We start from the raw sequence: 16,287 nt of genomic DNA, 5'->3' as shown, positions 1-16,287 counted from the left end.
TTGTGTGTCTATCGACCTGCCAGCACTTTCGTTCGGTAAGTCACATCATCTTTGTTTTTACATATATTTTTCCCATGTGGAATGTTGAATGAGGGAAAATAATAATAATAATAATAATAATAATAATAATAATAATGATATGATACATTACAATGTGTATCTCTGCCTGCACGTCATAAATTGTCTCGTGAACAACACCAATCATTCCTATCTTGTATTGTAACTGTTGATGAGAGATGGTGTCTTCATGCTAACATAATGAAAAGAGAGAAAAGGTTGAGGCCAAACAAAGCATCACCTCTCTTTACAAAGACATGCGCATATCCACAAAAGACCGTGATGTGCATCTACTGGAATAGTTACGGTATGGTCTGTTGTGAATTGCTTCCCCAAGGTGTGACCATCACTGCTGACATTTACTGTAAATAACTGAGATTTTTTGCAGGCACAATCAAAGAACAACGACCAGGAAGACTGCATGAAGTTATGCTACACCACGATAACACCCCTCCATGTTCTGCTAGACTAATAAAAAACATTATACAGGAGATGTGATGGGAAGTCATCCCACATCCACCCCATTCACCTGATTATGGGTCCGTATATTTTCACCTTTTCCACTATCTATTAAAAATCTTTCAAAGAACTTACTTTCTGAATGAAAGTGCACTATGAATATGACTCAGTGAGCTCTTTGCCTCAAAACCATGTGATTTCTACAGTCACAAAATTGAAAAATTACCTCAGCATTGGCAGACTATTGTAGTTAGTTAAGGAGAATATATTAGTGATGACTAAAAAAATGGTTCAAATGGCTCTGAGCTCTATGGGACTTAACAGTGGAGGTCATCAGTCCCCTAGAACTTAGAACTACTATTGACATTAATGATATGGGCGTGTAATTAAGTGGATTACTCCTACTACCTTTCTTGTGACCTGTGCAACTTTCGGGTCTTTGGGTACGGATCTTTCGTCGAGCAAACGATTGTATACGATTGTTAAGTATGGAGCTAATGCATCAGCATACTCCAAAAGGAACCAAATTGGTATACAGTCAGGACCAGAAGACTTACTTTTATTAAGTGATTTAAGTTGCTTCACTACTCTGAGGATATTTACTTCTAAGTTCCACATGTTGGCAGCTGTTCTCGATTCAAATTCTGGAATATTTACTTCATCTTCTTTTGTGAAGTCATTTCGAAAGGCTGTGTTTAGTAACTCTGCTTTGGCAGCACTGTCTTTAATAGTATCTCCATTGCTATTGTACAGAGAAGGCATTGATTGTTTCTTGCCGCTAACATACTTCACATTCGTCAAGAATGTCTTTGGATTTTTTGCCAGATTTTGAGACCGTTTCGTTGTGGAAACTGTTATAAGCATCTTGCATTGAAGTCCACGCAAAATTTCGAGCTTCTGTAAAAGATCGCTGATCTTGGGGATTTCGCGTCTGTTTAAATTTGGCATGTTTGTTTCGTTGTTTCTAAAACAGTATTCTAACACGTTTTGTGTACCAAGGAGGATCAGTTCCATTGTTTGTTAATTTATTTGGAATAAATCACTCAATTGCTGCCGATACTGTTTCTTTGAATTCAAGCCACATCTGGTCTACACTTATTTATTAATTTGGAATGAATGGAGATTGTCTCTCAGGAAAGCTCCAAGTGCATTTTTATCTGCTTTTTGAATAGGTATATTTTTTGTTTATTTTTGGAGGATTTGGGGATTACAATATTCAATCTCGCTACGACACCCCTGTGCTCTCTAATCCCTGTATAGGTTTTGATGCTCGTTATTAACTCAGGATTGTTTGTTGCTAAGAGGTCAAGTGTATTTTCACAACCATTTAATATTCGCATGGGCTCATGAACTAACTGTTTCAGATTATATTTTATGCGTACCTCCAGAATTAAACATATATTTTCGCCAACATATCAAGGGTAAATTAAAGTCACTACCAACTATAATCATATGAGTCAGGTACATGTTTTGAACTCAAGTTTTCTCTGAACCTTTCAGCAACTCATCTGAATTGGGAGTTCATTGGAGTTGTAGTCCTAAGTTCAAATGGTTCACCCATTAAGATAGAAGAACCTTACAAAGCACTTCACTTGCAACAGTTTCCCCTAGCTGTAATGTTGTCCCTCTAAGTTCGACAACACAGTGTGTAAGGCCAGTTTTTGCGTCTAACCCTAGGATCATACAGTAACCTTCACTTTCATGAGACACAGCTACTACACATCGCTTAAAATTGTGTACCTCAAACCGAAAATTCAATACTGCTGAACACAAAGATGCCACCATTACTGCTTCCATGCAAATTATCATGCAATGGGTTCATTTGCCTCTAACCTAAAAGATCCACATTTGTCAGTGACACATGTGTCCTATGTCCAACATCTCACAACTCCCACTATATGACATTCTACCTCTGCATCTGTACTTGTAGCATCAAAATTTCCTGAGAACAGTGCTTGATAGATTAGTGGTTCTCTTTCATGTTTAACACTTGTATGTTTCCCCTTGCTTACCAGTACTCTTAGTACTGGTACTATTGCTATGTCAGTTTCATCAAACTCATAGCCAACCTGACAGCAGAGTGCAAGTTGTTGAGGTTACCTTAATCCTTCCAGACATATCAGCTGACGGGCCCGTCAAAAAAGTTTCTGATGCCTTATATTTTTTTTCCTGGAATACATCTCTATTTGCCTCATCATTCTCCACTATCTTGTATGTTTGCACATTAATATTACATATTTTGTCCCCAAAATTTTACACCGACTCACTATGCTTCTTCATTAAAATACTCAAATGCTCACGGAAAAATCTCACGCTGTTCTGTTTCTTACATCTCTCCAGGAAGCCTCGTTTCAAACCATTGAACATCTGCCCACTTCTTTGTGCCTGTACATACCTGACACAGATTTTTGCTTCACCATCAACCATAACACTGCTGTTTGCAGTAACTGATCCTATGACTTTCCTCCAGTCTTAATTGCTAATTACAGACCATCCGAGAAAGACCTCTACCTACTGGTGAGTCATGCTGATGGAGCCATGATGAATGACAATGGATTCTTTTTAGTAATGAGTTCTGACTTTATGTTGTTAGTGACATCTAATGTGCCGTGTGTGATAGCAACAAGAGAGTGCCAAGACAAACATTTTAATATTGGATGTCATAAGCAAAACAAGGAGTGGGGAGAGGAGAGTGTTCTGGTGCCATGCTTTGTGTCCAGGTGCCATGCTTTGTGTCCAGTTTCACGGGATGCACATTCACCATAGGCTTTTGTAATCATACTTTTACATCCCAATTTATTAGGTACTGCAAACCAGACCTCTTTCATTTCTGCTCTGCAGCAGCAACAGGAAATGCGTATTCACATTGCAGCTACTTCCATATTTTACCTTGCAGTACTAAACAGTGTGCCGTACTGTGCCATCATGAGATGCACTACTGATCAAAACTGTATGGGACATCATTGACCCTGCTGTTAGTGCCCAACCTACCTGCAAAGCAGAAGGAACTGTGCATAAAAATCTTAGCTGCATCGGATGTATTGCAGAACACCATTTGGAACCTTAGCAATTCCACTCTGTAACTTTTGCCAATAAACTGTACTTTTAAGTGGCATTTACAGGATGAGGAACAAATTCAGTGTGGAGATGGGGAAGAAAGAAAGAAAGGAAAAAAAATTTTTTTTAATTTTCAGCTCCATCTATTGGATGTATCTTTGGAAGAAATTATAGCATTTGATGAAAGGTGTACAAAAAGTGTAGCTGTGCAAGTTTTGCATCCAGTAACTGTTTAACTGACTTTCCCGTAGTTCAGTAGAACCAGTATTGCAACTTTAAAAATTTGGAGGAAATATTGTTTTAAGGCTAGAGACTTCAAGCTTTCTTTAAACCAATAAATATTTCCACACTTGTCTCCTCGTGAGAGTTGCACAACACATCTGATACATATTGTGTCTGTAAATACAGAAGTCTAATGCTATATTCAATTATGTTTCTAATTGTCGTTGGATACTACAATATTGCTACACTACTTTCACTAAGTTTAGTTCTCATTTTTCATAGCTAAAGTGAAAATTTTACTAAACCTGTATTTTCCCAGAATAGTGTATCATAATTTCACAGATTATGCTTATTTCATTTTAGTTTCATTGTTTTAGCTATCCCTAAGAGTTCTTAAAACAAATAATATGCTCACAAATGGCTTTTTGTGGGTCTGGGTGATTTTTGTCTCTCCAGTAATCACCTAACCTCTGTTTCAGCAGTTTTCTATATTTGACCAGTGCTAGTGTGCCCTAATCCTACCATTAGGAGCCCACCTTTTGTTTGTTTGGTTCTAATTTCATCCATAATTAAGTATTCTGGAGCTACTTTTATGATTCTTCATCGACATAGAGACTTCAGTTTTACTGCTTCCTTTAATAAAGAGACAGATATCATCTACAAGCATTAATACCTTTTGTAAACAGATCTGACCTAGATGTAAGATCTGTTCTATGCATCCTCGCACCACCTACTCTACTCCGGTCACAAGCCAGCAACTATTGGATGGCCAGGATGATTGGGTTTGTGGATCTTAGGAAGAAAAAAAGGTGGGGGTGCATGGTTAGGGTGGGGTGAAAAGTTCTATGGATTGAGGTGTTAGTAGTCCTTGTTAGAGAACTCAGGTTTTAAGGAGGGACTGCTGGTCAGTTTGAATCACAGGGATGGGATCTTAATGGCAGATGCTGTATGTAGAAGTGTCAGACAGCGGTTGTAGACCTTCATTAACGTACTCCTTTTGGTCAAATGTCTCAGTAGTAGATCCTTTGCCTGCTGGGAGGATAATGATGGAGTCATCAGCTTTTAGAGAATGTAGAGCCTGGAGTTCTGCAGTCCCATTTATCTACCTTTTATCCATCCTCTGCTTATCTTTTTTGCCACTCCTGGGATTTCTAACACTCCAAACTATCCTCTCATGCCATAATGAATCTCATCACATATTACATCCATTCTTTTTGAAAACATGCTTTTGCACTATCAAAACTAAGGTCCCACATTGTGTTTCTTGAAACCTGCTTGTCTCTTGGAGTTACTCCAAAAGGCCTAACATTGAAAATACCTGCTCCTGGATGTAATCTTTCTCTACACCAAGTTCTTTTTCAGCAATCTCTTGCTCTTACCTGGCCAATCTGTGACCTACATCACTCATCAGCCAATTTCCACTTCACCAGACTTCTCTCCTTCTACAAAATTCTGCAGTTAGCTCCACCTCATGTTACCTTCAGTGGTATTATATACCAAGCCAACTTCAAACTGCAACAACATGCCAGACTTTACCTCAAAGAGCTATCCCCACCTTCTACTAAACTACCTCAACAGTAGTGTTTCCTTTCCTGTCTCTCTGCAGCTCCCTAAACACCCACACCATCAACTACCTCTCCTCTCCTACAAACCGAGATTGGCCAACCTCCTTAACATTCCACAGCCTTCACCACTGCCTTCCAGACCAAGAAACCAAGAATAACTCATAATCACAAGAACCAGTAACAACAGTACAGCATCTTCAGCCTCTCGTCTAAAGTACTCTCCCCTCCTGAATTATCTGTATTATCCAAGAAGCTCACTTTCAGACATAAACCTGCATTTGATCATGCTGCTTTGGTGATGGACCTACTTTCTTTCACACATAATGGCAACTGGAAATATCACTTTGCAAACCAATCCCAAAACCTTCCAAACGGCAAACCTGACATTGAACCACCCTCCCTTGAACAGTTCTGCTCACGATCCCAACTTGATCTACCACCACTACCTCAAAAACATCCCTTCCAAGAATACCTCACACCCAGCATTGCTTCACAACCCTTCCTCAGGTCCCTACAACATGACTCTGGCGTATCCTCTTCATAACTCCAGACTCTATGTTCCCTTATTATTTTAATCTGGCACATTAAGTTAAGTAACACTCCCAAAAATTACTTTTATCTTAATCTTTCAGAAAATTAATATTAAAATTTCTACAAACAAACATTAGGTTGGTTTTGTTTGTTAGGTGGCATAGTATGACCCACAGTTTTCTAACAATATTTGAAAGCATCCCAGTAAGGGTTTATTTATGAACTGTAATAATTATAAATGACTTTTCCTGTAGCAGCAATTCAAAAGTACAGACTTCCAATTGTTGATCTAAACAGAAAATACTGCTTTCACTTGATTTAAATTTGATTTTAATTTTTTTCATACATTTGTCCATATTTTCCCTACAGAAACGGACTGTTAATACATAATCCTTAATGTTTAACATAAGGATCCTTGTATTTATGTGGTTCTCAAACAGACATAATACATCAACTTCCATTTGATATTCTTGATCATGTAAACAGATTAGAGTGTCTTTAACTTTGCTTTTTAGTTCTTTAACATTCTGTTGCATAATGTTAAGCTCATCTTTTGTGTGTGATGCTTCATTTATGTGGATTTCTTTGAAAGCAGTGTGTCTGAATGAGGTATTTAGCCTAAAAATGACTTATCTCTCATTCCTGCAATTCTCAGAATTTCTGTTGCAGTACTCCCTCCCCCTCCTTTACATTTTGAGCTATCAGTTCAACTGATCTATCTTGGCTCTCTTGTTAAGATAGAGGCAATGTACTGTGTATCCCCACATCCCAATAACAGCAGCTGGCACAGCACCAATATTAGTACCAGTCAGCATCAACAGCAACCTAGTTGATTCCTGGTAAACTCACCTCATGGCTTTACTCATCTAGGGTTGATGTATGGAACCAGAAGCTGTTCCTTGTTCATCTAGCATTCGTGTAAGGAACTAGAGGCTCTTCAGAAGAAACTGACAGTAGATAATGGCACAACACTTTAACAAAAAAGTTTTATAGAAGAACGGAAATGGATATGAGGTTGTAATAAAAAAATAAGGAAAATGGAGGAGAAATATGAAACAACAAATTAGAAATAAAACTGAAAGCTGGAAATAAAAGTAAGATTCAAGAATTAATCAGGAAGGTGGCAGAGCAGAAAAGGCTTTCAGTATGATGACCAAAGAATATTAGGGAATTGCTGGCCATAATTAAATTAAGGTACCATGTAAAAGCAAGAAGAGGTGTATTAACAGCAATATTACTGTAATTAATTCTGTGGCCAGATCTCCCTGGTAAAATTAAGGCAGTTTTCAGTGATCCTACTGAACACTGTCAAATAGATTATACAAACTGAGAAATTGCATTACTGCCATGGTTTTTATCTGGTTGTGTGTTTATTTGTGTACTGTATAATTAGAATAGTGTTTGTGCTCGCTTGGGGTTTAGTATTTGCTTATGCCTGTATGCATATCTGCATTTGAGATTTCTACCTGAGTAGGAGTAATAACAGAAATTGCAGTTTCAGTAAATAAAAAATGTAATAATTTTTACAGCCATTAATGGAAATGACCACATGTAATAATTACACACACACACACACACACACACACACACACACACACACACACACACACACACACACACTGCAGGAAGGACAAAGTTTATAGTCAGATGGGCACATGATTTAGGCATTGTAAACACTTGGTTTAAGAATGATGAAGCAAGGTTGTATGCAGACAAGTGGCATGGACACACCAGAATGTTTCAAATAGATTATATAATGGGTAAGGTGGAGATTTAGAAACCAGGTTTTGAACTGTTAAACTTTTCCAGGAGTATATGTGCACTCATCTATAATTCATTAATTGATACAGCTGAAAAAGCTGCAAGAAGGTGAAATTTAAGGAGATTGCACCTGTATAAGTTAAAACAACCAGAGATTGCTGAGAGTTTCGAAGGGAGCATAAAGCCATGACTAAATGAAATAGGCAGTTTTCTCTGTTGTCAGTCCAGTCACAAAATGTGTGTGTGTGTGAAGAATGATTGTTAGTATGCCTTCATGTGAGCTCAAATCTCTGGCTCTACTTTCATGGTCTTTTGTAAGATGGTGCTGGAGGAACCTCTATTTTGGCTGACTCTTTGAAGACTGTATGCCATCTCAGTTTTAACAGTAAACCACACCGTGATGCACAGCAGCTTCTTGGGCCTCTGCTACTGGAGTTGTATGATCATCCCTGTGACTGTTTCATACCCACTAGATAAACCTGTGATAAATGATCTGTTCTTATTTGAATTTTCTCTATCAATCCAATCTGGTTAAGATCCAGACTGATGAGCAATTCTCAAATAATGGCCAAATGAGGGTTTTGTATGCTAACTCCTTTGTGGGTGGACTGTACTTTATGAGGATTCTATCAATGAATTGTAGTCTGACACCTTCATTTTCTAAGATTAATTTCATATGTTTATTTCACTTTGAATCACATTTTAGCATATTCCCAGATATTTAGTGTATGTGACTCCTTTCATTGATTGTTAGGCACTCATGTAACCATACAATAATGAGAACTACCATCTGTTTTTCTGCTCTGTGCTATAATTGTTTATGTTAAAGGTCAGTCGCCAATTTCTGCACTAGGTGCTGATCTGTTGTAGGTCTTCCTGCATCTTGCTACAATTTTCTAAATAAAACAGCATCAACCATGAACAGCCTCATAGAGCTTTCAATGTTATCCATTAGGTCATTCATATGTTTTCTGGACAGTAATAGTCCTATAACTCTCCCTTGCATACACACAAAATTACTATTACATCTGGAAATTTCTTTTCTCTGTTAAGAATGACATTCTGTGTAGTATTTGCTAGAAACTCTTCTGCTCAGTCACAAACCTGGTATGGTATCTTGTATACATATATGTTGTTCAGTAGGCAGTGGTGTGGAAGTACATTTCATATCCTCCAGAAATCAAGGAACACAGCATCTTTAGTATCCCATTGGGGTAGTGCACAATACAAGAAGAGAAATGTGCCTAGGTAGCAACAAAAAGTAGAACTAAGGGAGTGTATGTTTGAGTGTCTGTGTGGTTGTGTGTATGGGTGTGTGTAGCTGTTTTCTGTTATATGTTTCTGTGCTCCATGCATCAATCTGATATACATTAGTGGTTTCCTTTCCCTTGTTTTATGTATTGTTCCATCCAGGAATTTCCATTATAGTTTGATGATGCCTAGTTTTGAAATTGATCTGTTAAGTAATTTGTAGTCGTATATTACCCAAGGTGGTTGTAGAGTTCTGAGCAATCTTGTGTGTTACCATTTCTTTAATTTCTTTTTCAATTCAGGTTTAAATAAATAAATCATGTCTCTTCCTCTATCAGTATGTTTGTTAAGAACTCTTCACCACCCATTTTAAAATGGCACAATAGATTGGACGTGTTGTTTCCCTTGTTCTTTATTCTAGTTGATTAACATTTAGAATATAATGTACACAAGCTTTTAAGAAATTTTTTATCAATAATTGTAATAACACTGATTTCAGCAATGATAAGATTGTGGCTTATTTTGGCAACTGTTACAGATTAGTGCAAATGATGTTATTAATGCATTGGTTGAGTCACAGGCTATCGATTTCGATAACCAATGTTGTCTGGACTTTAGCTCCCACATAGTGGCATGTGAAGCCTCAAAATGTGCTGGCATACACTATGACATCTTCCAAAACATTTCTTAATCTATTATGAATGAAAATCAGCCTTTAACCTTGAAGATTCAGGAATTACTTAATTGCCAGTTTTCTAAAATGCACACTAATGTCAGACTTTTTTAACCTATGTGTTGCCACCTGTTGATGGAACAAGTCTTGAGTAGATGAGGATAGTAAAGAATAGCAATATGTGTACACTACGAGTAAAAAATATGATTACAGCAGGGGGCAGGGAGAGAATGTTGGCCTTGGGATTTGGGGGGGGGGGGGGGGGGGGACTTATGAAGAAATGAAGTAAAGTTAAGTATAAGATCAGGAGACTAGAAAGCAGTCTGGGAGTAGAGTGGAGAAGGGAAGCTGTTTCTACTGAATGCACTTACTGCATGTGAATTTAATTGCAGGTAGATAACGCAAAAAGAGATGAAAAGCTGAAGACTTCGGATATCACAAAAACTGCACAGAGATCTCAGCCAGCATCTAGTAAGAAAACTCCAACATGGGAAAGAACAAAAATACCTGAAAAGTTTGGTGGACCAGATGCAATGGCGGTAAGTTAAATTTTTGTGCTGTAGACATAAAACATAATGAAACAAAAATTTTCTTACTTCCTTATTGCTGCCTCACAGTTTACTTTATAGGCATTATCTATTACATCAGAAAGTATGCACTACAGTGGAGGTAAGAGAATCCAGAGCCTAAACAGATCAGCAACATAGTTAAGAACCTGTCCTCCAAAATCCACCCCTTCCTTGTTCCCACTCCTGTTTTACATAAGCCTCCTATCCCCCCACTTCCCCATGCACCAGCATTGCCCTTTCCCCTTCTCTCCTATTTCATTTTCCCATCAAGCACATCCTCCGTAGGTTGCACCCAACAGTCCACCATTCAGCCAAATCACATCCCTGCAAACTCTCATAGGCAACACTACAGCACCTTCTCCCAACCTTATCCAGCTTTCTCTCCCCATCCTCACCCCACACCTCTTCTGTACCTCTGTTATCCATCCCAGCTGAGATTGCTGCTCACTGCCTTTGGGTCTCAGCACCTCATCAGATGGCTTGGTCTGCTGTTAAACGTGCCTGTCCACCACTGTCTCTATGTGGTGAGTAGCAGTATATCCCAATTCATTCTTCTAATCAGTAAAATGTGTTTGCTAAAAGACACTTTGCATCTTTTCTTTTAAAAATTTGACAGGCACACCTGGGGTGGAATATGAGAATTTGTTATACACTTTGATTGTTATGTACAAGGCATGTTTTTTAAACAAGTACCATTCTGAAATGAAAGTAAAACAAGTAGACGTTTCATAGCCATTTCATTTTTACATGAAAGTCTGTAATTTAGTCTACTTTTCCACATATTTCTCACCAGTATTAAGGCACTTATAGTATGATACAATAAGCTTTTGAATACCGTCCTTGTAAAAACCTGCTGCCTGATTAGACAACAATTGTAACATGGTCATTTTGACATCTTCATCATTTTTGTAGTGACAACATCATCATTTTTGTAGTGCTGACCACCCAGATGCTTCTTCAGATGTAGGAACACAGTAGGTGCTAGATTGGGGTTGTGCGGAGGGTGACCACATTATTCCCAGGCAAATGATTTGATCAGCTCTTGAGTTTCATGTGTGGACAGGCATTGTCATGGAGCAAAATGGTCCCCTACCTCAGCTTGCCACACCCTTTGTTTAGGATTGCACAGCAGAGTTTTTTTAACATCTCACAATAACTCATAGAATTTATGGTGTCACCATGGGATGGGGGCTAGGTATGGAACACCTCTTTGTTGCCCAAAAAACAGTGCACATGATTTTCCATGCTGAAATTGTTTGTTTGAACTCCACTCTTATGTTGAATGCCGCCATGCCATGGATTGCTGCTTTGGTTCAGGTGTAATGTAAACCAGTCATGTTTCATCACCTGTGACAGTTTGGCTTAAAAACTCATCACCTCCTGTCTGTACCACTCTAGGTAAGTCAAAGAACTGGCTAAACATTTGCTTTTGTGCACCTCAGTCAGCATTTTCATTACCCATTGTGAGCATAACATTTCATAATTTAAACAATATGTAACAATTGCATAAAGCACATTTCTTGACACAGAGAAAACTCATCACATAATGTCAAAATCATAAAGCACCTGTTCTCTCTCGCTTTTTTGTCAACTTTCTGTACCAAATCGTGAAGGTTGCCCCACTTCATTTCTCATCATGCACATTCATACTGCCATCTTTAAAAGCTCTCGCCCATTTTCGTACCATCCAATCACCCATAATGTTTTCACCATGCGCTTTACAGGCCAGACAATGAATTTCAGTCCCATCCATGCCTTTAACACTAAGGAAACAAATTACATTGTGTATTTCAAAATCAACAGGATTCTCAGTCAGAGGAAGCAATGCAAATACTCACAAACAAATGTAAACATCCCAAATGACTTTGTAATGGCATCTGTGACTTGCTAACAGACTGTAGTATACATGGCGCATGCACCAAACACTGACCATGGTGCTGCACCAACGGAATTTCAAAATAGTAGTTACTTTAAAAACACGTCTCGTAAAATTGTAACTGTTAGCTCCTGCTAATCTGTTTCATGGCAAGAGTACAGATATATAAGTTCTAGTATTATACTTGTGTCTTTGATTTGCTACAGTTATGTTTGATATTTTATCAAGTACATAATTAACACTGTCAAAATTATATAAAGTAATTACTGTTAAGATTTTAAACTTAATGAAGAAAGGCTTACAATATGTTCTGTTATATAATCTTGCTATTGCTCGATGAATGGCAATTCAGCAAATGTGTAAGAAATCATTATATTGTAGAGTCACTGGAGTGCTATGCAGAGAAAAAAGCATAAACCAGAAATGAGTGGTAGAAATGAAATATATCTTCTATCAGTTGTTGCTCATAAGCCACCTGTTAGCTCCAGGGAAATTGCAGTTGCCTCTGCTCAGGTCAGCATTGTTCACATTTTGCACACAAACAACTTGCATCAAAATCACATGACCTTCACTTCCTGTTAATCAGGGGTATTGCAGAAGAGGCACAGAATTCTGTCATTCAGTTCTGATGCAACATCAGGACAATAGGTTATATCATTAAACAGCTCTCTTTTTATAGCAGCAGCATTCGCATATTACAGAAAGCTGAGACTAGGAAATATGCATTATTGGGCTGGTGTGAATCCTCACTGGTTGTGGCAAGTTGATCACCACTACAAATGTGGCGGTTTTGTGTGGGATTATTGGGAAATAAGTAATTAATTTATGCTTTATTGAAGATGCCTTAAGGTGAAACACATATGCTCAATTTCTTACTGTAATGCTAGCAGTATGTCTCACTCACCACTCACTTGCAGATACGAAAACTATCTCCCATCTCCCATCTCTTTCCTGATATCTGAACATGGTGTGAAGGTATCGTCAGTTGGCCTGCATATTCACCTGATTTGATGCCTTGTAACTTTAGGTGCCAAAGAGGATATAAAACATCAGCGTGTGGCAAATTCTGCAATGGTATTGGGAGAACATCTTCATCCTGTCTGAAAGACCTGGCATTAGTGACTGTAAATGTGAGTTCTGCAGATGGTGTGCATTTTGAACACTGTTTAATTATGCATTGAAAGAAGCTGTGGAAGAACAGTAATAGAAGTGCCAACCAAACATCACATTTGGTAAAAATATTTATTATAAGTGCATCGCTGATGATATATTACTGGCAAAAAGTTGTGAGTCAAGCATTCAGTTCTTGAGAAAAGGAGGTTTTTGGAGTCTGATCTATGATCAGTTTCTCTGTTGTGGGATGAATCTTTTTTTACTTTTGTGTATTGGGGGGAGGGGGGCGGGGTGCTGATACCAACATCATTTCCAGATGTTCTTGTTATTGCTCAGCATGCAGGCTACTTTCATTACCCAAAGATTTGAGAAGTACATATATCATACAAATGGTTTATGAACTATAATAGCTACAAAGACTCACTATTTTGAAAACATCATAACTAAACAATATAAAATTGAAGCATCCTATTGCCATTATCAGTACTCCACTTAGCACTGTGACTGTGAACATGTTTGCCAAGTATGGCTGTGCAAGTGTAAATTGAGGAATGATGTTTCTTTCAGTTGTTTCTGTCAACATTGAGTAAAACTTTTACTTCCTCCCATGTAAGTTAACCCTCAGGTGAGCAACTGAAAGCATCCTGTATTAAACATAGGATGTAATTTTCTAGAATTCCTTAAGGTTGTAAATACATTCGAATATCTTGTGGAAATAATAACTAGGAATTGAAATAAGAGATTGTTAACAGAAAACAGAACTGTTAAACTGAAACAAAACAGCATATCATGTGGCCAACATAAAAGAAGAAATCTCTCTTAACTAACACCAAAATCAAATGCTATAGCTCATAATTAAACCAGAAGCAATTTATGCAAGTGAAACACTTTAATTTATGGACCATGGAGATTGTTAGACCTTAGTTTCTCCTGGTGTATACAATGTTAATATAACCAGTGAGAATGCAAGTGAGTAACGTAATCGACAACTGCTGATATTTTAACAGGAGCAGAGCCTACCATTTTCAAGCCAAAACTGCCTTGAAAATGACAGGCTGTTTTCCTTTCAAAATACCCCCATTTGTTGACTGAATCACCTAGCTGCCTTGCTGTAAGTTATTTAAAAATACAGATTATTGCTTAACAAAGGAATCTGTGTGGAAAAGAAGTCAGTAGCAGATACGATTAGAACATTAAAAACTGCCTTTGTCTGAAACATATCAAGATTATCCAAAACTGTAATGTTCAACTATTTTGGCTATTTTGGAAAAGTAAAAACAAAAGCCATTGGTTCAAAGAAGTGCAGAGTGATTTAGAAGAGTTAAATATAATAATGCAACAAAGACAGATAAGAGACATAGAATTCTACATCAGTAGTGTATGACATAAGTCGACAATTTTGGTCTGATGGCAGGTGTGCTACAGTAGTCCGTGGTTGTGGTGACCTGTGCATCTAGATGGCAGAGTGGTCAGTACACCTGCCTAGGAAGCAGGAGACTTGGATTAAAATCCTGGTTTGACACAAATTTTCAACTTGCCCCATTGATATAAATCATTACCCACTGACAGCTAATATATTTAATTCCTTTGTGCCTTGATTCATAGTGGCTGCAGGACCAAAATGGTGTCTGTTCTTTCAGACATGTCCAAAAGAACAGACACCACATATATACAATTAATGCACCTACAGCCAATGATCCCTTCACTGCAGCTGCATACAAAGCTCAAACTCTCACAGGAATCAGCAAGATTCTGGAAGTAATGAGGCTAATGAGCAGGGGCACTATGTCAGAAGTGTGTGGCATAAGTTGAGAATTTGAGTCAGAAAGGAGGCCTCCTATAGTATTCCGTGTGGTTGTGGTGACCATTGTGTCTGAATTGTGTAGTGCTCAGTGCATCTGCCTGGTAAGCAGGAGACACGGATTTGAATCCTGGTCCAACATGAATTTTCAGCTTTACCCATGGATATAAATCAATGCCCACTGGCAGCTAAGGACTTTAATTCTTTTGCGTTTTTATTTTTATTTTGTAAAAGCCTAGAACTTTTGTTTACAGAAAAGATACATGCACAAGAGAGAAATTTTGTCCATTGTGTAGTGTAATAACATGATTCTTTTTGCCAGGATGCAGGTAATTATTGAAATAACATCTCTAAAAAGGCCCTGTTTGAATTCTAAAACTTGTCTGAGTTCTTTGTTGATCCAAATGAATAAAATTTCTGATCATTGACTGTATGTTATATCATTTTTCAGAGCCTTAAAAGTTCGTACACAGCCTTTAGTCAACCACTCCAAAGTGCTGGTACCAAGTTCTTCAGGCGAGGTCAAAGAACTGGAACAAAATTTTATGAAACCAATAAGCAGGATGTGTTCACAGCTTTGCAGGATGATTGATTTTGTATATTCATAGATTCAATCTAAGTTTTTAATAAGTGTTAAAGTGGATATTCAGCTCAGTATTATTGTACTTATGTTATAACATTATTAAGTTAGTAACAAATGACTTAGATTTGTTTCTTGTATTAAAATACTAGTCTCTGTTATTATTATTGCTGTTTTTGTTAATCTGATAACTTGATAATGCATACCGTGGTGGTCAGTTTATAATTATCTACAGCACTGTCCCTCTGTGCTGTTTTTATGACACTGGGTCTATGTAATCCATACATTTAAAGTGGGTCCTTCATATTGGTTGCACCTGAGCATGCAAGAATAATATTATTGATGCTCTTTATTAATGGGTGATGGGTGGCAAACTCTCTCTCTCCTCTCTCTCTCTCTCTCTCTCTCTCTCTCTCTCTCTCTCTCTCTCTCTACTCGTCATACAGATTACACAAAAGATTGGAAAAAACTGAGAATCTCTTAGATAGTGACCAATTTGGCTTTAGGGCTTTAGGAATGGTAAAGACAGCAAAGAAATGATTTTGACTTTATACTTGGCAATGAAAGCAAGGCATGATAAAAATAAAAACACTTTCATTGGACTTGTCAACTTAAAAACAAACTGTGACAGTTTAAAAGTTGTTTGAGTTGGCTGATTTATAGAAAGAGAGAGAGAGAGAGAGAGAGAGAGAGAGAGAGAGAGAGAGAGAAAGAAGATAAGATTTACTTATATTATTGCTATCCTTTATGATAGTGAGGTCAATGGTGAACT

The 16,287-nt window shown here is 37.7% G+C and overlaps 1 protein-coding gene across 1 annotated transcript in view; it reads left to right on the top strand.

Annotated features, from left to right (window-relative positions):
• The window catches only part of LOC126253195 (myosin-11-like), a 194,733-nt gene extending 179,051 nt beyond the window's left edge, over positions 1–15,682 (top strand). Inside the window, exons 11-12 of the mRNA XM_049954361.1 lie at positions 9,969–10,115; positions 15,387–15,682. Of these exons, the coding sequence (XP_049810318.1) occupies positions 9,969–10,115; positions 15,387–15,527 (288 nt within the window). The 3' untranslated portion in view covers positions 15,528–15,682. The remainder of the gene's footprint in view (positions 1–9,968; positions 10,116–15,386) is intronic.
• Positions 15,683–16,287: the final 605 nt, after the last annotated feature.

This window comes from Schistocerca nitens, chromosome 4 (assembly GCF_023898315.1).
Source record: "Schistocerca nitens isolate TAMUIC-IGC-003100 chromosome 4, iqSchNite1.1, whole genome shotgun sequence".
NCBI lineage: Eukaryota > Metazoa > Arthropoda > Insecta > Orthoptera > Acrididae > Schistocerca > Schistocerca nitens.
This window is presented reverse-complemented; position numbering and strand designations above follow the sequence as displayed.